The 20,197-nt window shown below is 34.7% G+C and overlaps 3 protein-coding genes across 9 annotated transcripts; 2 read left to right on the top strand and 1 right to left on the bottom strand.

Moving 5' to 3' along the window:
* Nucleotides 1-7,500: 7,500 nt before the first annotated feature.
* LOC106351846 (rac-like GTP-binding protein ARAC10) lies at nucleotides 7,501-9,667 on the bottom strand. Of its 7 annotated transcripts, none has more exons than XR_007340136.1 (9): nucleotides 9,411-9,667; nucleotides 8,981-9,068; nucleotides 8,735-8,844; nucleotides 8,579-8,642; nucleotides 8,441-8,505; nucleotides 8,300-8,365; nucleotides 8,101-8,213; nucleotides 7,915-8,008; nucleotides 7,501-7,772 (listed from the first exon to the last, which is right to left on the bottom strand). XR_007340136.1 is itself a non-coding variant. In XM_048781901.1 (9 exons), exons 1-8 carry the CDS (start codon nucleotides 9,540-9,542, stop codon nucleotides 7,934-7,936), a joined length of 717 nt encoding a protein of 238 aa, XP_048637858.1. In that variant the 5' UTR covers nucleotides 9,543-9,667; the 3' UTR covers nucleotides 7,501-7,772; nucleotides 7,915-7,933. The 7 variants fall into 7 exon arrangements, 4 of the variants coding, with proteins under 4 accessions (XP_048637858.1, XP_048637857.1, XP_048637859.1 ...); XM_048781901.1 differs by having other exon boundaries at nucleotides 8,097-8,213; XR_007340137.1 differs by having other exon boundaries at nucleotides 7,501-8,008; nucleotides 8,101-8,200.
* A 734-nt stretch (nucleotides 9,668-10,401) lies between these two features.
* Nucleotides 10,402-13,580, top strand: LOC106400741. The gene is made up of 9 exons (XM_013841117.3): nucleotides 10,402-11,174; nucleotides 11,270-11,537; nucleotides 11,636-11,750; nucleotides 11,820-11,944; nucleotides 12,116-12,197; nucleotides 12,295-12,406; nucleotides 12,488-12,651; nucleotides 12,720-12,840; nucleotides 12,910-13,580. Exons 1-9 carry the CDS (start codon nucleotides 10,788-10,790, stop codon nucleotides 13,246-13,248), a joined length of 1,713 nt encoding a protein of 570 aa, XP_013696571.1. The 5' UTR covers nucleotides 10,402-10,787; the 3' UTR covers nucleotides 13,249-13,580.
* A 3,560-nt stretch (nucleotides 13,581-17,140) lies between these two features.
* On the top strand, nucleotides 17,141-17,792 carry LOC125609974 (uncharacterized protein At4g04775-like). The gene is made up of 3 exons (XM_048781609.1): nucleotides 17,141-17,180; nucleotides 17,257-17,408; nucleotides 17,493-17,792. The coding sequence occupies exons 1-3, from the start codon at nucleotides 17,141-17,143 to the stop codon at nucleotides 17,790-17,792; spliced, it is 492 nt and encodes a 163-aa protein (XP_048637566.1).
* The last annotated feature ends 2,405 nt before the right edge of the window (nucleotides 17,793-20,197 follow it).

Here is a 20,197-nt window from a genome sequence, read left to right as displayed (position 1 = left end):
TTAATCATGAGCATTATCTGCAAGAAATTCAAGATAAAGGCATGCAAACCTTTGACGACTGGGGTTTAACTATTGAGCGATGGATCGAGAAGCCTCCTCCGGGTTACCTCGAATATGTGTCAATCTGGGTCAGGATCAGCAACATTCCGGTCAATCACAATACCAAGAGAGTTATCTCTGATCTCGGTGATCTCGTTGCCATGTAGAAGGAGTGGCTTTCGATCCAGAAAAACCACAAAGTCGGGACTATGTCAGGGTCAAGATCCGCTTTAATGTCTCCAAACCATTGAAGAAATCAAGAGTTTTGAATTTTCCGGGTGGTGGTCAGACCACAATTTATTACTACTATGAAAAAGTGCTGAAACGTTGTTACCATTGTCAAAGATTAACGCATGCAAAAAAACGATGTCCTTTTCTGGAACATGCACAAAGCTCAAATATTCGCTCTTCTAGTTTCATGTCTACAGAACCCCCTCAGGTTCTATCTGAGAATGAACCTCTGTTTGGTGTCCTAAAAGAAGATCAAAGGAATCAATCATATTTCTTGTCGGCCTATAATTGCTCCTAAGATTCTAGAAGACATGCGTGGCTATCTTCTTTCCTCAAGTAATGAAGATTGACAAGTTCGTGAACAAAGGGTAATCTCCTGTGTTAAAGAAGTAGAACAGAATCCCATCACCATAAGTCATTTCTTCAACTCATTCCACCTCCTATCTTTATTAAAGATTTGAATAAAGGAAAAGGTCTAGTCTTTGGTTATGATAAAGGTGATCTGGCACAACAGTCTCACTTCTCCGGTTCTCAACCTAAGCTCATGGCGTTAGCAATATCAGCAAGACAGTCTATGATCAACCCAACTACAAACGTGTTTTGTCGACTGGCTTTGCAAGTTCCTGGAAGCTCTCTAGTTCAACAATCAAGCTCTCCTTTAATGTTCTCATCTAACGCAACAACGACTCAAACAAAAAGTAAAAGGACGCCATGAAACTACATGAAGACTACTAAACCACGGAAGAACACTCAAGAAGTATCAGAATCTCTTGGAATACAAGCTTGTCCTGAAGGGAGTGTGCAGAAAAACAGAAAGGTTGAAGGAGATTTGGTGGGTGCATCCAAAACTGCTAAGAGCAATGCATCAATGATGGTTCCACGTGAGAGACCGTCCAACGCTTAATATGAGTATCATCAGTTGGAACTGTCGAGGAGTGGGGTGTCCTCAAGAACTGATAGTTCAAAGGCTCATGGAATTGCGACGTACGTACTTCCCTGAGATCTTTTTCTTATGGAAACTATGAATCAACGGAATACTCTAGTAGATATCCAAGTTTGGCTAGGATATGATCGGTTGTACACTGTAGACCCTGTAAATACAGCTGGTGGTCTTGCTTTTTTTTTGGAAAAAACAGTGTATTCATATCTTGTATGCAAACAAAAATATTTTGGATGTACAAATATTATATGAAGATAAGCAGTTATATTTGTCGTGTGTTTATGGGAATCCTATTATTAGTCTTCGTCACATTGTCTGGGAACGTCTAACACGCTTTGGTGTCAATCGTAAGAGTAGTTGGTGTATTTTTGGAGACTTCAATGAAATTTTAAATAACTCGGAGAAGACCGGTGTCCCTCGCAAAAGTGATAACTCTTTTCTGCCTTTTGCTTTCATGATAGACTCTTGATTGAACTTCCAGGTACAGAAAACTGTCTTACTTGGGGAGGTAAAAGGGAAAACCTTTGGATCCAAAGTAAGCTTGATAGAGCTTTTGGTAACAAAGAGTGGTTTAAACAATTCCCTGCATCTAATCAAGCCTTTCTAGCTAAGAGATGATCGGACCATCAGTCGATGGTGATTAAACTTTTGTCATCTCAAGATTCTTATAGAGGTTCCTTTCGTTTTGATAAGAGAATGCTTCAAAAGCCTCTGGTTAAAGAAGCTATTCAGATGGCTTGGAACTCGCCTGATTATTATGACTCTTCTTCAGTTTCTTCTCGTCTTTGTCAGTGCAGGAAAGCACTTAGTCAATGGAAGAAAGATAACTTAGCAAACTCTCAGGTTCGGATTATCAATTTTCAAGAACTTGAACAAGAGCAATCTTCTCTTGATCCCTCAACTCTCAGGATGGTTAGCCTCAAGAAAGATCTTCTGTTGGCTTATAGAGATGAGGAGAATTTTTGGAAACAAAAGAGTAAAGATGATTGGATCCTCTATGGCGATGGAAATACTGAAGTGGTTCATGCGGCTGTTAAGATTTCTAGAGCAAAGAATGAGATTGTCAAATTCTTTGATAAAGATAGCAACGCTCAAAGGTCTGAAGCTTCTAAAGGTCAGGTAGCTATTCAATATTTCAAGGACCTTTTTAAATCTTCAAATTCTGAAGACTATAAGTACTTGTTTAGAGACCTCTCGTCTAGAGTATCTGGATGAATGAATCATTACCTTACTCAAAAGGTAACCCCTCATGAAGTTAAGGAAGCATTTTTCTTAATTAAGCCAGATAGTGCTTTCTGAGCAGGATGTTTGGTTTCTTCTTTCAATCCTATTGGAAAATTTTAGGTGATCGGCTTACAAAAGAAGTTCTTTCATTTTTTTGATTCTGGTATCATGCTTTCAGAGTGGAACTACACTCAGATTTGTCTAATTTCTAAGAAGACTAATGCTACATTAATGTCTGATCTTCAACCAATCAGCTTCTGTTCGGTTATGTACAAGACAATATCAAAGATCCTTGCTTCAAGACTCAAGTCTTGCCTTTTTGATATTGTCTTACTGTCTCAGTCGGCCTTTGTTTCAGATAGGCTTATTTCTGATAACATTATCATGGCGCATGAAGCGATTCATAGTCTTCGTACTCATGATTTTGTTTCTAGGAATTTTATGGCAGCCAAGACGAATATGTCCAAAGCTTTTGATAGAGTTGAATGGAACTACTTGGAAGCTCTTTTGTCTTCTCTTGGATTTGATGGCAAATAGGTATCTTGGATTATGGCTTGCGTTTCAACAATTAAGTATTTGGTTCTTATCAGCGGTCAATCCTATGGTTTCATTTCTCCATAACATGGTTTTAGACAAGGTGATCCGATTTCTCCTATCTTGTTTGTTCTCTGTGCTGAAGGACTTACTCACATGCTCAATCAAGCCCCAGACAATGGTTCTTTGCAAGGTATCTAGTTCTCTAATGATGGGCCTATTATTCATCATTTGTTTTTTTGTGGAAGATAGTTTGTTTGTCTTCAAGGCTGACTTGTCTCAATGTCATGCTTTTCAAGAGATTTTCAACAAATATGAAGAACCTACATAACAGGTAATAAATCTTGCAAAATTATATCTCACGTTCCGGAAGAATATTGATCAGAGATTGAAAGAGCATATTCAATTTACGTTGGGAACTTTCTCTGAAGGTGGAGTTGGGTCTTACTTAGGTCTTCCGTAATGTTTTGGTGGTTCTAAGATTGAAATTCTTAACTATATTCAGAACAAGATGAAGGGTAGAATGTTTGGATGGTATACTAAATTTCTTTCTCAAGCAGGAAAAAAAATCATCTTAAAATATGTAACTCTAGCAATGCTATTCATGCTATGAGTTGTTTCAGACTTCCAAAGATGACTTGTAAGAATTTGACATAAGCCATGGCTACATTTTGGTGGTATTCTCATGAAGATAAAGGAAAAATACATTGGCTTAGCTGGGATAAACTCTGTGTTCCTAAAGATCGTGGAGGACTGGGTTTTAAGAATCAAGCTCTTCTAGCTAAACAAGCTTAGAGAATCCTCTCTTTTCTTTTTTCCCTTCTCAGCAGATTTTTAAAGAGCATATATTTTCCTTTTTATTAGCTCCTTTAGGTTCTAGGCCTTCTTTTGCTTAGAGGAGTATTTTATATGACAGAGAACTTTTAGTAAAAGGTCTAAGACACATGGTTGGAGATGGTAAGTGTCTCTTGGTCTGGTCTTCCTCTTGGCTGGTAGATGGTGATAGGATGTGTATCCCCCTTATCAAGAACATTCTAGTTGATTTAAATCTTAGAATAAGCGACCTTCTTCTGGATAACTTTCATCATTGGAACCTCATCTTATTGAATGATCTCTTATATCCCCAAAATATGTAGATTATTCTCAAGATCAAGCCAGTTATCACTTCGTCAGACTTCTTCATTTGGAATCATTCCCGCTTCGGGGAATACTCAGTAAGATCTAGATATTGCTAGCTGAAAAGGAAGCAAGTAAAAAGCTTTTGTAGCATGAGGTATATTGTCGTCTTTAAATGGTATTAAGGAGTGTATCTGATCTTTCAATACTGCTCCAAAAATCAAGATATTTCTTTGGAAAGCTATCAGTGAAGCATTGCCAGTCACAGACAACCTCATAGATCAAGGTATGAAAATTGATACTCGATGTCATATATATGAATTGGAGGGTGAATCATTAAATCATGGCATATTCTCTTGCACCATTGCGAGGCAAACTTGGGTGAATAGTAACTTCCTTCATCCTCTTGATGGTTTTGATTCTTCGCCAGTCTATTCCAACATTTATTGTGTTTAAAGACAAGGAACAATCTTCTCATTCCTGAATACATTAGAAGAACTGGTCCTTGGATCATATGGTCTATATGGAAGAACCGGAACGCTTTCTTTTTTGAAGGAAAAATATCTTTAGGTATCTCCTTTACTAAAGATATTTTTCAAGAAGTGGATCAATAGTACATGATTAAGGATGCTGATAGTCAAGAAAAAGCCATTGATTTAGAAAGGAAAAAAAGAATTATCTTTGGTTGGAAACCTCCTCCAAATTTTTGGCTAAAATGTGATATAGCTTCTGTTTGGGACAAAGATAATCATCAAGCTGGAGCTTATTGGATTCTCCGGAACATCAAAGGTAAAGTGGTTATGCATGGTAGGAGATCTTTTGTTGGTATCTCTAGTAAGTTTGAAGCATCTTTTGAAAGTTGGAACTGGGCATTTGAGAGTATGAAAAATTTCCATCTTAATGCTATCATTTTTGCTAGTGATGACTATGATCTCATTGATGCAATCTCCAAACCATCAGCTAGGTCTTCTCTCGAGTTTTTTTCCTCCCACTTATTAGCATGGCTGCAAGATATTGTTGACCAGAAAGTCTTCATTCTCATCAACATTTTATCAGTGCAAAGCTCATTGCAAAAAGTGTGATTAAAGAGGATCTTTATCAATCTTATATTGATGTTAGTTTTCCATCTTGGCTAAAGCCACCTTTTTGTATAGGCACGATTTGATTGATGTCGATCCTCTTTTATCAGCTTGTAACATTTATATATCAATGCAGTAATAGTGTTTTAAAAAAAAAATTGGATACAGTAGATCGAATAGATTCTTTGTGATTACTATCAACATGGTAAATAGGGCATCACTTGAAGTCATCCACATGGTCTGATTTTATACTAAACTCGATTGGAGAATCTTAAGTGGTATTGTCTAAATTGTATACATAAAGCATAAAACTAGAGATAACGAGGAACACACATAAAAGATATATGTCACGTCCACCTTTTTCATTTGTAATCCCGTGATCTTTACATAAAACAATTATAAAGATATACTTTTAACGTAAAAACGACAATATTTGTAATCGATTTAGTTGGACGAGATATATTCCACATTTCCACTGGCTGATGGGACTCAATTTTTAATTTGGCCAACAAGCTTCTCGAGTACAACTTTATCAAGATAAACAAGGTTACTATTAAGAGGAGCTATGTTTATATTTTATTTTGATTTTCTACATTACAGTTACTATTATTGTTTGTTTTAAGTTCTAGCTCAATGTTTTTGTCAATGATGCATCGTTTTCAAATGAATTTATGGTAATTACTAGCACAGCTGTTTTGACTCTCACCTTGTGTATATATATCTTGCCGACAAATTGCAATGTATAAATATTGTTTATATTGCAATGTATAAACAATTGTTTTTCGTCATTCACATAGATGCAAAATTACTAATTTAATTTATGGAGTTTATACGAGTCTTTAAATGTTTTGTTGTCAAAAAAAGAAGTTTATATTTCTTTGTAAAATACTTATATGATAGGAAACCCACGTTTATAAACAGCACAAACAAAAACGCGTATGTGTTAGACACTTTAGACTAATACTTTTTACATTTGCATGCACAATAAACAATTACCTGTTTTACCCGAAATATAAACATATTAAAAAATCTCATGTTTCGTTGAATGGGTTCGATTCGAATTTTCTTGATATGGTCTTTCACACGTTATTCATGCGAGCCTTTAAGGCAAAACACAAGATTTGAACATTTGAAATGAGATATGAATACATTATTTAATTACGTCAGTCAGTCATGTACGTAGTATATATAATTAATTTTGAGTATCCGACATGAAAACTCGGTAATTAATTGATGGCTAGCTAACCAGCTAAGATTGTTTGAAGGAACTTTGCACGTGATTGAGAATCTGGCTTGAAAAATTAAACAAGAATGCTAATTAAACCACTAATTAGCGAATCATGTATTTGAGCCATCAAGTATTTTGTAGGAGCGGGTTTTCAATACTATAATAATCATTGAAATTGGAAACTCACAAGTTGTTGTCAAAGTTGATATATATCGACCAACGTTCTGAAATTTTATCATTTTGTTATGTAGCATGATTTGATATCAATTCTATCTTTTTTTGCTGTCTATCTTTAAAATAAGTTATTGTTTAATTTGTTTCGAGATTTCTTTTGCTCAAAAAATAGTTACAAAAATTCTCTAATTTGTTGTAGTAGTCCTACGAGTGGGAAGTATTATTGAGTTATTATTACTGTGAGTGTGAACCCAGGCCTAAAAAGTGTGATACAAGAATGAAAAAACAAACAAAAGTGTTTTTAGGAAATTAAAAGCCGACAGAAAAAGATGAAATAGAAATCAACTAATTAATTTAATCGAAAAAGGGAAAAAGTGGGGACTGAGGAGAGGGTGCACATGGGGGTGGGAGAGCAAGCTTTTTTTTGGCGTACCTTTGGGAAATTACACAATACAAAAACTCTCATGTGCCTTCTCTACTTTTCTTCCCCACAAAATTTAATAAGATTACAATCTCATAAAAACCAATTTAGCTAACATGATGACGGGTTTGATTGATATGATAACACACGTTTTCAAAATATACAATCCGTAATACTGCAGTGTCTGATTTACACTTGGATGTAAGGCGTTTGAAAAGTGTTACTATTCTCAAAACGCGTTGATAAATGATAATATTAGTTATAAGTTTATAACGCATTTTTTATGAGCGAGTTAGTTTTATTATACACTATATAGTAAGGAGGGTCAAATTTTATGAGAAAACAAAAAACAGAAAGGCTGGCTCATGGTTGGTTTAGATCTAAGAGCCAATCTGCTCCTGTCTTTCTCTGTTCCCCATACCCAATGAAAAGATGGAACTCCGATCTCACCAACTCGAAAATAAATAAGTAATGATGCACACTAGTTTCTATAGTTTGTGACGTGATGTATAAGTGTGGCAATAGTGTTATCTTTCAACTTGTTTACCGTGGATAACACAAAAGGTCCTTTTCAAAAATGTGCAAACAAAAAGAAAGGAAAAGGTATGTTTACTCTGAGCCGGTTAAGGCCCAAGTTTAGCAAGACTGTTTCTCCGGCCCATTGGAATTATGTTCCGTGATGTTTTGATGAAACTCTGCGTTTTGATCATTGACTGTCTTTGCGACTGATACAGGTTCTCAAGCCGTTTCTTGTCTAGTAGACTCTCATCGGAACTTTTTTATTCTCTGTTACAAACAAAAAGGCTAATATAGTGGACTGAAACAGTTAAACATAGTTGAGTTAGTAATAGTAAGCTCTCTCTCTCTCTCTCTCTGTATCTCTTCAATGTAAACTATTGATTGATTAGAGGCTAATCATCTCTCTTACATGATTCCATCTACATGTGTTATAACAGAAACCCAAGAGTGGGCTTTGCCATCATCATCAGTGCCGAGTCACTATCCTCCCACACAGAACGTTTCTGCCCAAAAACAAAGAGGTAGTAAGGTCAGTATATTTCAAAAGAAATGTAGGGGGAGAGTTTGTTGGGATATATATTATATATAGACTCGCGATAAACAGCCATGATTAGACTTTTGCTTCTTCTTGTTATTGGTCTTCTCCTTTTGTTTAACCACCGGTTTGATCACTTCCTTGATCGCCGAATCAAAAACTGCTTTCACATTCTGCAAAATGTTAACTTTCAGAAGAGAAGAGTTGTCTACTATGAAGGCGATTGATTCAATGTAAAGGTATTAGTATAGAACAATACCTGTTGAGTTTTTGAGCTACATTCAATGTAATATGTCGCACCTATTAGCTTACGCAATTCCTCTCCCTGTGTGTGACATATTGGAATGTGTTTATCAAACGTATACAAAAGGATCAAACGCGTTTACTGAGATGATCAAACCTGTGCAGTAGTTACAGGGGATAGTCCAGGATGGTCAGCCAAATAATGCTTATCTTCACGAAGATCTACATGGATGTTGTAAGAATCATGAATAAGAGGAATATGTTGGTAAAAAAATGCTCATCAGTTATCTTTTACCTAATTTGGTACCAACAAGGACTAATGGAACTCCAGGGGCAAAGTGTTGGAGTTCAGGGATCCACTGTCTCAACAAGAAGAGTCATATAGCATTAGATATTTTCGTTTCCAACATAAGAGAGAAGGATGGATGAATCAATCTTCAAAAATCAAAACCTTTTTAAAAACATTCTCGTAGCTAGCTCGGCTGACCAAGGAGAAAGACAGGACGAAAACATCTGCTCCTCTGTAACTCAAAGGCCTTAATCTGTTATAGTCTTCTTGTCCTGCACCACAAAACACAACAGGGGAACAAAGGTAAATTCAAAAGGGATATAAAGTTCTCAAGAAAGCCCTCAATCAAACATGGAAAATGGTTATTATGCATGCAACAATCTCAAATATGGATATTAGTATTCATACCAGCAGTGTCCCACAGCCCTAGGTTCACAGTGGTGCCTTCAACTACAACGTTTGCACTAAAGTTGTCAAAAACTGTTGGTATGTAGTCCTGTTACAAAATTCAATCCATATATCAAACCGCAACGAGATGGTAACTTATTTGAGCTGTTCATGAAGAAAATTCTGATGAAGAATCCAGAGATAAACTAAAAAGATGAGAGAGAGAGAGAGAGAGAGAGAGAGAGAGAGAGAGAGAGAGAGAGAGAGAGAGAGAGAGAGAGAGAGAGAGAGAGAGAGAGAGAGAGAGAGAGAGAGAGAGAGAGAGAGAGAGAGAGAGAGAGAGAGAGAGAGAGAGAGAGAGAGAGAGATAGAGAGAGAGAGAGAGAGAGAGAAGAGAGAGGAGAGAGAGAGAGAGAGAGAGAGAGAGATTTAAATGAATGAAGTAACTCACAGTAGGGAATTTGTTGCTGGTGTAGCAGATGAGCATACAGGTTTTACCAACGGCGCCATCACCAACCGTCACGCATTTTATGAACTTTGAAGCACTTGAAGCCATTGATTGAATGAATCTCAACACACACATACACAGCCAAACCCAAGAAGATGAAGAAGAAGAATAAAAAGGAAATAAATGGGATTTACTTTATAAAGCAAACCGCACAACAGAACATACATACAAGGAAGCCCCTGCTTTTTTTTTCTTTTCTGTTTCCTCTTTACAATATTTCCAAGAAAATTATGTCAGTTCTATTCGAATATAAAAAGACTGTAATAATCTTGTATTTCAAGCCCTTTTTCAAAAAAAATAAAATAATAATCTTGTATTTCATTAAATAAACATCTGTATTTTATTTTAGTTTTTTTGTTGTTGTTGTTGTTATGTGTGTTTGTTGGCTCGGATCGATTTTTTTTTTTTTGACAAAAATAAAAAAGTTAAACTGATACATTAATGAAACCAAAAAGCATTAGTATCCTCTTATGCCACCAATATTTTACCATCAACTATAGAAATGTGCCGAGATAGCTATTCTCGCAAGTTAATAATAGTCACGGTGAGCAACAGTGGCATGCTGATATCATATACGTAAACATGTTTCAACTGTCGAATACATGTTTTGTTGTTATTCTCTATACCACATAAATATATAGAAACGAAATTAAAACAGCTGAAACCATCATTTCAACAAATATTTTATAAGAGAGGGAGTATTAATTTCTCTACAATGAAATGTTAATCCTACTTGATTATAAACATAAATAACAGTAAAAACTCTATAAATTAATAATGTTGAGACTACACCAAAACTATAATTTTTTTATTAATTTATAGAGATATTAATTTATCGATATATTAATTGAACCAAAAATTCAATTTGAGACTATAAAATTATATTATTTTATAGTGATTTTTAGTGTATATTAATTTATAGAGTATCTTACTCTATTAAAAGGGCGATATGCAGGCTCCTTAAGGGTGCCACGTCGGATCGGAAATTCCACCAATGATAGTGCAGCAAAGAGACATGTCATCTCTTAATAATTTCGTTTGGGCTTCGTGTTTGGTATAATTGATTTTGGGCTTCTGGTTTTAGATTTTTTCGATTATTAGGGCTTCGTCTTTCTTTCTCAATCATTCCTTCTTCCGACTTCGGTGATCTTGCCGTTCTTCTCTTCGACTTCCTCCTCTTCTCTTACTCTTCTCTCTGGATCCGTTTCATCCCATACTCTCTTTACTTCACGCTCTAATCAAACCTTGATTGATTTCATTGAATGGATTCTTTTCATCTTCCTCTCTATCTCTCTATTTATAAATCTTTTCACTTGAGTTATGTGTCGATCAAAATTGAAAATTCTCTCTCAAACAATCGTCGCGATGGAACCCAAAGGACACTCTCCGATCTCAAGCCTCCGCACTACCAACAAAAAGACCGTCGCATCTTCCGCGTCCACTAAGCCAAACGGGAAGTCCGTCGATTCCTCCGCCACTGCGATGAAGCGTAACGGGAAGTCTGCTGTTTCGTCTGCTATTCCGATGAAGTCAAACACTTCTGCCGCCGTCTCCTCCGCGCATGACGATAAAATGATGTTCTTCAGAGATGTGAAACTCGGCCCACAAGAGGTCGACTTGAGGTTCCGTCTGATTCATTACTGGGAGGCTCGAAATCCAAATACGAAAACTCTCATTGGACAGGAAATGCTCCTTATCGATGAAGAGGTTCGTCTTCAACTATTTTGCTACTCTTGATCCTTATTTATAATTGCTCGACATTGTTAGATTTCTATTGATCGTGAATTTGAAATCATCTATAGGGAGCTGTTATTCAAGGTTATGTTCCATCGGGACGGGTTGGGTCATATGAGCTGATATCGGGTTGTGTTTACAAACTGAAGAATTTTTTCGGCTCCAGAAACAAAACTCAGTATCGTGTTTCTGATCATAACGCAACCGTCACCTTCGCTTGGAATTCTGAGCTATCCGTTGTTGATAACCCCCCGGTTTCAATCCCTGAGGATAGGTTCAGGTTTCATAACTACGAGGAGTTCCAGGCTAATTGTGACCACAAAATTGATCTTTATGGTAATCTCTGTTTAACTACTCAAGTGTTTATACTTAAATCTTTAGGTTTTATATATTTACATCTACTGAATATACTACTATGAAATATTTTATCCTAGACTATGTTGGCCACATGAAGCTGGTGAATGGGCAGACTATCACTGATCATATTGTTCTCGACGAAGCCGGCATAGCAGAGAAGCGGCATCTTTGTGTTCATGTTCAGACACACGAGTAAGTCTGTCCAAATAGAGTTAGATTCTGTGTGAGTTATGGTTGACACATGGTTTTAATGTTATGCAGCGGGCCAGTAATGAAGCTCTATCTATGGGACAAAGCCGCATCGGACTTCTGTGAGAAATTCAAATCTTATGGAAGCACTCCAAGCGTTATTTTGGTCACCACAGTCAACCCTAAGCATCTTGGAGGTAACATTTACTTAGTAATGTATAGCTTAGGTGTGGTGATTCGAACTGAAATGTATTTGGACATTTTTATTGTTAAGTGAGCCAGATCTATAGTACGAAATTCTGTTTTAATGCTTTTGTGGCATCGTTAAGTATTTGGTTGGTAATAATCAAATCATGTGGTCTGATCAGGAACCCTTGCTCTGACTTCGATGGCATCATCTCGAGTGTTTATGGATACTGATGTTCAGCCTAGCAGGGATTACCTCGGGTGGTGAGCATTTTTTGTATTTATATTTTACAAGCGACCTCTGTTTGCCATTTCATGCGATTTGACCTTGCCATACTTTTCGCGCTTCCATTTTTCTCAGGTTGGGATCCAACTCGGAAATTGCTAACAAGATTAATGCAGAGGTTGTCACTAAGCCTGAGACAGCTACTCTTGAGGAACTCTTCTCCTACATAAAGCTGCCAACTGCTAAGGTACAAGATTTGTTCTGTTTCCAAATTAGTTGTCGTATGCTTCTGTATTGATATAGTTTTTTCTAATTTCCACTATGGTAGGTTGCTTGGTTTGAATGCACAGCAACTATAGATGATGTTATCCAGGGTTCGGCTTGGTATTATATTTCATGCGATGGGTGTAACAGCAAGGCGTTCAAAGGGCCTACCTCCCTGATTTGTAACAATAAGAAGTGTATGAAGAGTGAAGTCACGGGCGTTGCTCAGTAAGTGATGTCTACACAGTTTCATCTACTTTTTGCCTGCACTAATAAATTATCTTCTCTCATTGCAGATACCTAACCAGGATATCTGTTTATGATAAGAGTGAGCAAGCAGTTTTTGTCATTCTTGGTGATGCTGGCAAAGAGTTGACTGGAAAGCATGCTTCAGAATTAGTTGCCAGATACTTTGAGGTAATTAAGAATCTGTGTATATATAGCCCCATAATATTTGAACTCACATAAATTTTTCTTGAATGTTAGTCTAATGAGAGCGTGGAAGCTGACCATTGCGTGCCGGTACCGCAAGATTTGCTTGATACAATCGGGCAGACACACAGGTTCATAGTGAAAGTCTCCGATCATAACTTGAAAGGGAAGACACGGACCATAACCGTCACCAAGATACTTCCACCAGAAGCTCCACATCCTATAGAACCATTGGTCGAAGACGCTATTCCAGCTACGTCCGATGGTTTCTTGAAGACTGGAAGTGAAGTATCCGGTTCCTCCAGTGGGTTAGTGGATGCCGCTGGTGGTCGGGTTAGAAAAGCGTCTGAGGGTATTGAATCAGACGAAGCCAAGCGTTCCAAGAGTGGCTAATGCAGCTTCAGCTATCTTCATACGCAGTGACTGTTTTTTGCTGCAGTATGAGTTCGGTTTGATGTTTACGTAACGACTTTGCGTTTTTCTATTTCTATCTTCATACTTTCCGTTTTTTGGTCGGTCTTTATGTTTCTTTGAATACATTTTTCGTTAGTTGGATACACTCATCTCTTTAAACAATTTGGTTATCCTCATCTCTTTAAAGAATTTACTTGGCATTATTCCATACTACTACTCATATAATTCAGAGTTTATGATTAGAATTGGTCAACATCTACTTAAGATCAGAACAAGTGCTAACATTTTGACAGTCAGAACAGAACAAACTCCATCAATTAATACTCTTTTATGTAATACTCAATAAATTAATAAAACTCACCGGTCCCAAATTAGGCCGGCTAAATTTATCACGAATTGATAAATAATAAGATAATATTTTTAGAAAATTTTAACCAAATATATGGTCTCATCAAAATTATAAATTAGTGATTTACATATTTACATAATTTATATAAGTAGAACCTGTTATTAAATTATTTGATCTATATTCAAAAATAAAATATCTTTATATTTTATTATCACTTGATACATTTTTTATGGGCTTTACTAATATTATATCTAAGACCGCATTGTATGTTCTATTCAATATATATTATATATCGAATAATATAATATGATTGAGATAAATGTCTAATCTCAAAAAATAACAACCAATAACTATACAGTAAATCAAATATTTTATTTTTTTATAATTAGAGAATGGCCCGTTTTATGTGAAAAGCAATATAAAGTAGTGACAATAATTTCATGTATTTCCTTTGCATTGAGTAAAGCTTGTGGCTAAAGCCTATAATATTACATAAAACGGGCAAGATGGTAAATCAAATAATAATAATCAAGTTCTACTTCGCAGTCAAGGAATCTAACAAGTTCTAATAATCCTTAATACATACGCACTCATGTTCTACTTACAATACAAATTATAATTTAAAAGTATATTTCCTAAAAATCTACAAGTTTTGCAACTAAACATTCCAAATCAATCAGTTTTGCAACCAATCAACCAGCAAATGTTTCATTATCCAATGTGCTACATCTATAGAAATGCGTTTATGAAACTTAACAGCCTAGAACAAGAAAAAACTACATTATAATATTCAATGATATATAGTAAATGATATAAACTTTGTGATTTAATATAGCAATATAAAAAGCTATAGGACCGCCATAATACCCAACCTATTTATTTAAAAATGATATACATATGAGCACAAAAAAATTTAACTTCAGCAAGAACAGAGTATAATTTAAACAAAATCATTATTATAATTTAAACAAAATATGATTATTAATCATTTTACAATATAATTTAAACATAATAATCTTCAGAGTTAAATTGCTCTCATTTTACAAATATTTAATATAAATTATTAATAATAATAAAATATTTCAAATCAAACACAAAATTAAAATAGCCCATATTTCTTAATATAAAAATTACTAATAATAAGAAAAAATTTCAAATGAACACAAAATTGAAATAGCCCATTTTCCGCGCGTAGCGCGGACAAAGACTCTAGTTAATTTAAAGAGGTTATATTGTATACTGTTTCTAGTTAAAGCTGAAAATACAAATAGTGTTTGAACTATAAAATTTTATTTTAAGATATTCATTTATTAAATATATTTGGATAAACTGGCCTTCTATGTGGACCTATATTTTTTTAATAAAAATAATCATCAATTTTAACTCAATAATGTAATATCAGCCAACAAGAGTTTCGTTGGCAGCTACCATTAATAAAAATTCCAACTTTTCACAAAGGTTCATAGCAACTTGTACAAGTTTTGGTTTAGAAAATAAAAGTGCATATTACTTATATGTGTTTAGATAATGATTTATAGGTGGGGAGTTGGAGCCAAACTTGTGTGAGGATATCTACCAAAAATGTAGATAAATGATTAACAAATTATATATAAGATATATTTTTATAAAATAAACTAATTATTGGAGTAATACCTACGACTACATCGACGCAATCACCATAACTACGAAATGCAGAAGTATGTTAGCTGGAGAGGTGTTCACAAGGAGAGGACCACGGGGCTTTTGCTCTTTAGTTTAAAGGTGTATTGTTTTTAGTATTTTACTACAAGTTATTCCCACCAACACTTCCAAATTAAGACTCTTTAAATAAATAAAATCTAGGTGGCTGATATTTCAATAAACTAGGTTAAGATCCACGCCTTGCGCGGAATAAACATTATATATAAAAATTATTTTATATATTATATGTTTATAACATATTATGAAATAATAAATATGTATTGAATAATTTAAAAAATCATTATCTACTACTTATATAATTAAATTGATGCGAACATATAAATAAATTTTATAAATCGAAAAAATATTTTTTTATTTAATATGATATATAATTAAATTTAAATGATAGTAACATATATATGGTATATTTTAATATTAATATTTATTAGAATGATGCTTTTTGCTCATATTTTTTTTTATAATTTGTATATGTTATAGCAAAAAGTCTAAATTAGTGATGACAAAATTTTTACTGTGGGATTAATGGTTTAAGTAATTTATAATATTTTAAAAAATTAAGTTCTCAATATTTTTTCAAAATTTTTATCAAAAAATGTTCAAAGCAAATTTCAAAATTAAGATATTTATGTATTTTTATATGGCATATAGTTTAATTTAAAATGATACATATATTTATATATCTTTTATTTTTGATATTTATTAAATGAGACTTTCAACTTATATTATTTTTTAATTATTTGTATCATGTCATAACAAAAGTTTTAAATGATAGATCACAAAATTTGAATGTGAAACTTTTAACAGTTTTAGTAATTTATACTCGTTTTTAAAAATTCAAAATATAATATATAAATAATTTTTTAATTTTTTATTATATGGTTACTATGATTGTTTAATTATTTTAATAGCTTAAATTTAAAAAAATATAATTATAATACACACTAATTTTTATCAAATATTTATTATTCAAAATCATTAATTGGCATATATACTTTAGCCACATTAGGCAATTCCGTAATCTTATTTAAGAAAATAATGAAGCACATTAATAATGTATTTATTGTGGTTTAATAAAAAGTTTATTATATATTTAGATGAACCAACCTATTTCTCTAAGGATTCTAAGAATCATTCTAGTGATGACATGTAACTACAAAAAAATGTTGCAATGCTTCTCAAATAATATATAGGGGATTGACAAAACATAGAATAAATCAAATAACAAGCTTAGTGAAAAAAATACTGAAATGAAACTAATTATTATTCAACTGTACCTTTCATATTGAAATACATTATACATCTACTTAATCATGCAACTCTGGATATCAGTTTTTTTTTGGGACAACAACTGTAGATATCATAAGATTCTGAAAATAAACAATAGTGTCACAACGTCACAATAGTGGTTAAACTCACACACTTTGATTGGGAAATCGGCTAATTCATGCATCAACAGCGCGCTCCGGTCCCGATCAGTACATTAACATGTCAGCTGTGCGAAAACATACATTAACACATCATTTATTCAAATTTCATACATCAACACCCAAACAATAATCTTATCATACACTTATCATGTTTCCGTTAGTTTATCGTTTACGGTGTCTTACGTGGAGTTAACGTGTGATTACGTGGTTTTAAAGGATAATTACGGTGGATATATTACAGAAACATTAATTTCCTACCAAAAAAAAATTATATAAATATTAATAGAAAACGGCGTCATTTTGACGTTTTCAGAAACAAAAACATCATCTTCCTCATTGAACCCTAAACCATGACAGAAAGAAAATAGTAGAAGTCTGAGAGAGAGAATCACGAATGTCGAGCTCATCGAACACTAAGTCCTCCTATGGTACAGGTAACAGTCACGATTTAGTCTCCAATGAAGTTTTAGGTGTATTTCTAGGTTGTTTAATTGAGTTCGGATTGAGCAGCCATGAGCACAAACTGGAGCCGCAGGAAAGAAAGAGAAAGAGGGTTTCCTAGATTTTGTAAGAAATGTGGAGCAGGCTTTGTGATCTATACTTCAAAAACCACCAAGAACCCAGGAAGGCTTTTCCATGGTTGTCCTAATGGTAGTGAAGAGGTAAAAAAAAATATTGTCTCTGTTCCATGGCTGTCTGATTTGAGTTTGTTTTATTTAGCTAAAGTGAATGATTTTCTTGTGTAGGATAAAAATCATCTGTTTAAATGGACAGATGAAGCAGCTGTAGAAGAAATTGAGGATATGAAGAGCTTGTTTGATGAAAAGTTCGGCCATTTCGAGCTTCAAAATCAGAGATGCGAAGATCTAATAAAAAGCTATGACAAAAAGATTGAAGATTTGACTGATGCTTTAACTGGATTTGGGAATGAGATAAAAGAGATGAAAGAGTTGGTTCATGGGTATGAGAAAGATGTGAAGACCTTGAAAAAGATGGTAATTTGTGGAGTTGGAATGATGATTGGGTATTACTATTTTGCTATGTAGTTATGTGGAAGACTGGAATGAATATGCTTGTCGGATTGTTTGGTTTTTGCTATTTTCGGATTGTTGGTTTTTCCAAGTGTTAACGGCTTGTATTATGAATTTGTCTTGTGTTAACCATCGATCCCAAAAATAGGGCGACAGTGAGCTCGCCATATTGTCCTAAGTGCTTCGAAGCAGACATAAAATTTATCAAAGATTTCAACTCCATCCTCTCTAGTTGTTGTGACCAGATCAACTGTAGAACCCGGATTCGATCTGTGATGATCAAATGTTAGTTCACATAATACTCTTAATAAACAAAACAGGTCACCAAGAAAACTTACATAAGAATTTGCTCTTTGTAGTCATTCATCCTTGCAAATTGTGATCAAACTCATCGTTTATCATATCTAGTGCTTTCTTCCTCGCCTTCCGAGCAATATCATGCGTGACTGTCAATCTGTAGCGGTCTTGGATGATGTCTTGGATGACCCTCGGCGGCAACTTCATATCATTTCTAACCTCGTTTATCAGTAGCTCAGCAATAACTTGGCCAGTTAGTAATCTGCAATACCCGTCAGGGGTACAAGAGTGCTCTTCTTGATATGTTTTCACCATATACTTCTGCACTGATTTCTCGAGTGAACAATATATTCTCCAGCCACACGGAATATCACCCACTACAGCACATCTTGCCTCACTGATTTTATTTCCCCATCTCGTATATTTGACATTCCAGCCTCCTAACAATGCATATTCCAACACAGCTTCCTTGAACTCGGTAATACTCTCAAAAACTTGCATGATCTTCAACTCTCCACTTCCTCTTCTCCATCTCTCATACTCACCACCGATATTTTCTTCCTCATCATCCGAGTTTGGAGGAGTATCTCTAAGAGCTTCATTATCCTCTGCCTCATCGACAAACTCAGCAACAATTGCTTCCACACGTTCTTGACCATTTTTTTCTTGATTTGACTCTGCCTCATTCTCACAGCCTCTGTTTGCATTCTCCTCATCCTCACTGTGAGCATTTTCGTGCTCCATATACAACTCAATGAGTTTATTCCATGGCGCAGCCCTACACAAGTTCTGAAAATTTGTCCCTCCATCACATAAGACCTTCAGATCACTCATGTCTTCGTATGGCAGCTTGTACCAAATTCTTTGCTTGTACATATCTACTATTTCAGCTGAAATAAGATTGTAGATAATGGCTTCTCCCTCCTACATAACAAGTTGCTCCTTCTTTTTGTTCAAACCTCCCCTCATAGTTTACAATGAAAGTGACGTCGATATCACCACTGAAATATTACAAAACAACATCAGTTTGACATAAGAACACAAAACAACTTCATTGACACATATAATCGAACACCTTGTGTGCATTATATGTTTTCACAGCTTATTACAATTAATCTCGACTACTCTTGTTCCCAACACTCTAATAGTGTAAATTCAATATTGTTAACATGAATTTCTCAACTCGTGATTCGCAATTCCTAATATATATGAGTTTCAGACACATTCCAATGTTGGTGATTTAGAAAGAGAGGTACCTCATCTTGGAGATCTCAAGCCGATGTCACTCTGGTCTTTTCTCTGATTATTTATTTGGCTTTCGATTTCTTCTGGTTAGATCTTCTGATTTCTCACCAAATTCTCTTATGTTCTATCATGAACCTCGTTGCCTATGTCGAAAGAGAAACGATTTTTTTTTTTTTGTTTTGTTGGGAATTAGAAAACGATGTCGTCTCATTAAAGGTTTATTTTTATTATTTTTTAAAATTAATATAATGACAATAAATTATAGAAAAGCCACGTAATTAATTCAAAACGAGCAGCTCAGCTTCCGTCATGGCTCAATAACGGAAAATGGGTGTATGTATGATAAAACTATTGTTTGGGTGTTGATGTATGAAATTTGAATAAATAATATGTTGATGTATGTTTTCGCACAGCTAATATGTTAATGTACTGATCGGGACCGGAGCGCTCTGTTGATGCATGAATTAGCCGATTTCCCCACTTTGATTTGAAGTTAACAAGTGCAGCGGGCCGATGAATCAGTATGGGCCGTATTTGATTTTATAATGCACTTGTCTATTTAATTGAAATACAAGCCTCCTCAGGGTTATATTGTTATGATAGATGCTTATGATTTGATTGTTTACTGTTTAGTGTTCCTGACAGATCTTCTTCCAGTTTTTTGAGAATGTTTGTCTTGTGGTCCAGTGATTGATCAAATCGAACCATGGCCTTTTGTGTAATTTTGTGACATACATCCAATATTAAGGAATGAGTAGATAGAGATGGACACGGTCACACATACATAAATTTTGAGTAGTGAGAATGTTCTACACTTGTTGATTATGAGCAATTTGGTGGATAACACTTTCTTGGCTGAGTTATGATATACACAAGAC

Source organism: Brassica napus, chromosome A6 (assembly GCF_020379485.1).
Source record: "Brassica napus cultivar Da-Ae chromosome A6, Da-Ae, whole genome shotgun sequence".
NCBI classification, from domain to species: domain Eukaryota; kingdom Viridiplantae; phylum Streptophyta; class Magnoliopsida; order Brassicales; family Brassicaceae; genus Brassica; species Brassica napus.
Note: the sequence above shows the minus strand (reverse complement) of the source record. Positions and strands in the feature narration are given on the sequence as shown.

Excerpts from the sequence above, each read along its gene's own strand:
- LOC106351846 (XM_048781900.1), bottom strand. The coding sequence starts at position 9,542 with ATGTGTGTGTTGAGATTCATTCAATCAATGGCTTCAAGTGCTTCAAAG. Across the intron at positions 8,366-8,440 it reads CCCCTGTAACTACTGCACAG|GGAGAGGAATTGCGTAAGCT; the intron begins GTTTGATCATCT and ends TGTCACACACAG. Across the intron at positions 8,214-8,299 it reads GTAGCTCAAAAACTCAACAG|AATGTGAAAGCAGTTTTTGA; the intron begins GTATTGTTCTAT and ends AACATTTTGCAG.
- LOC106400741 (XM_013841117.3), top strand. The coding sequence starts at position 10,788 with ATGTGTCGATCAAAATTGAAAATTCTCTCTCAAACAATCGTCGCGATG. Across the intron at positions 12,198-12,294 it reads AGCAGGGATTACCTCGGGTG|GTTGGGATCCAACTCGGAAA; the intron begins GTGAGCATTTTT and ends CATTTTTCTCAG. Across the intron at positions 12,407-12,487 it reads TAAAGCTGCCAACTGCTAAG|GTTGCTTGGTTTGAATGCAC; the intron begins GTACAAGATTTG and ends CCACTATGGTAG.
- LOC125609974 (XM_048781609.1), top strand. The coding sequence starts at position 17,141 with ATGTCGAGCTCATCGAACACTAAGTCCTCCTATGGTACAG. Across the intron at positions 17,181-17,256 it reads TAAGTCCTCCTATGGTACAG|CCATGAGCACAAACTGGAGC; the intron begins GTAACAGTCACG and ends CGGATTGAGCAG. Across the intron at positions 17,409-17,492 it reads GTCCTAATGGTAGTGAAGAG|GATAAAAATCATCTGTTTAA; the intron begins GTAAAAAAAAAT and ends TTTCTTGTGTAG.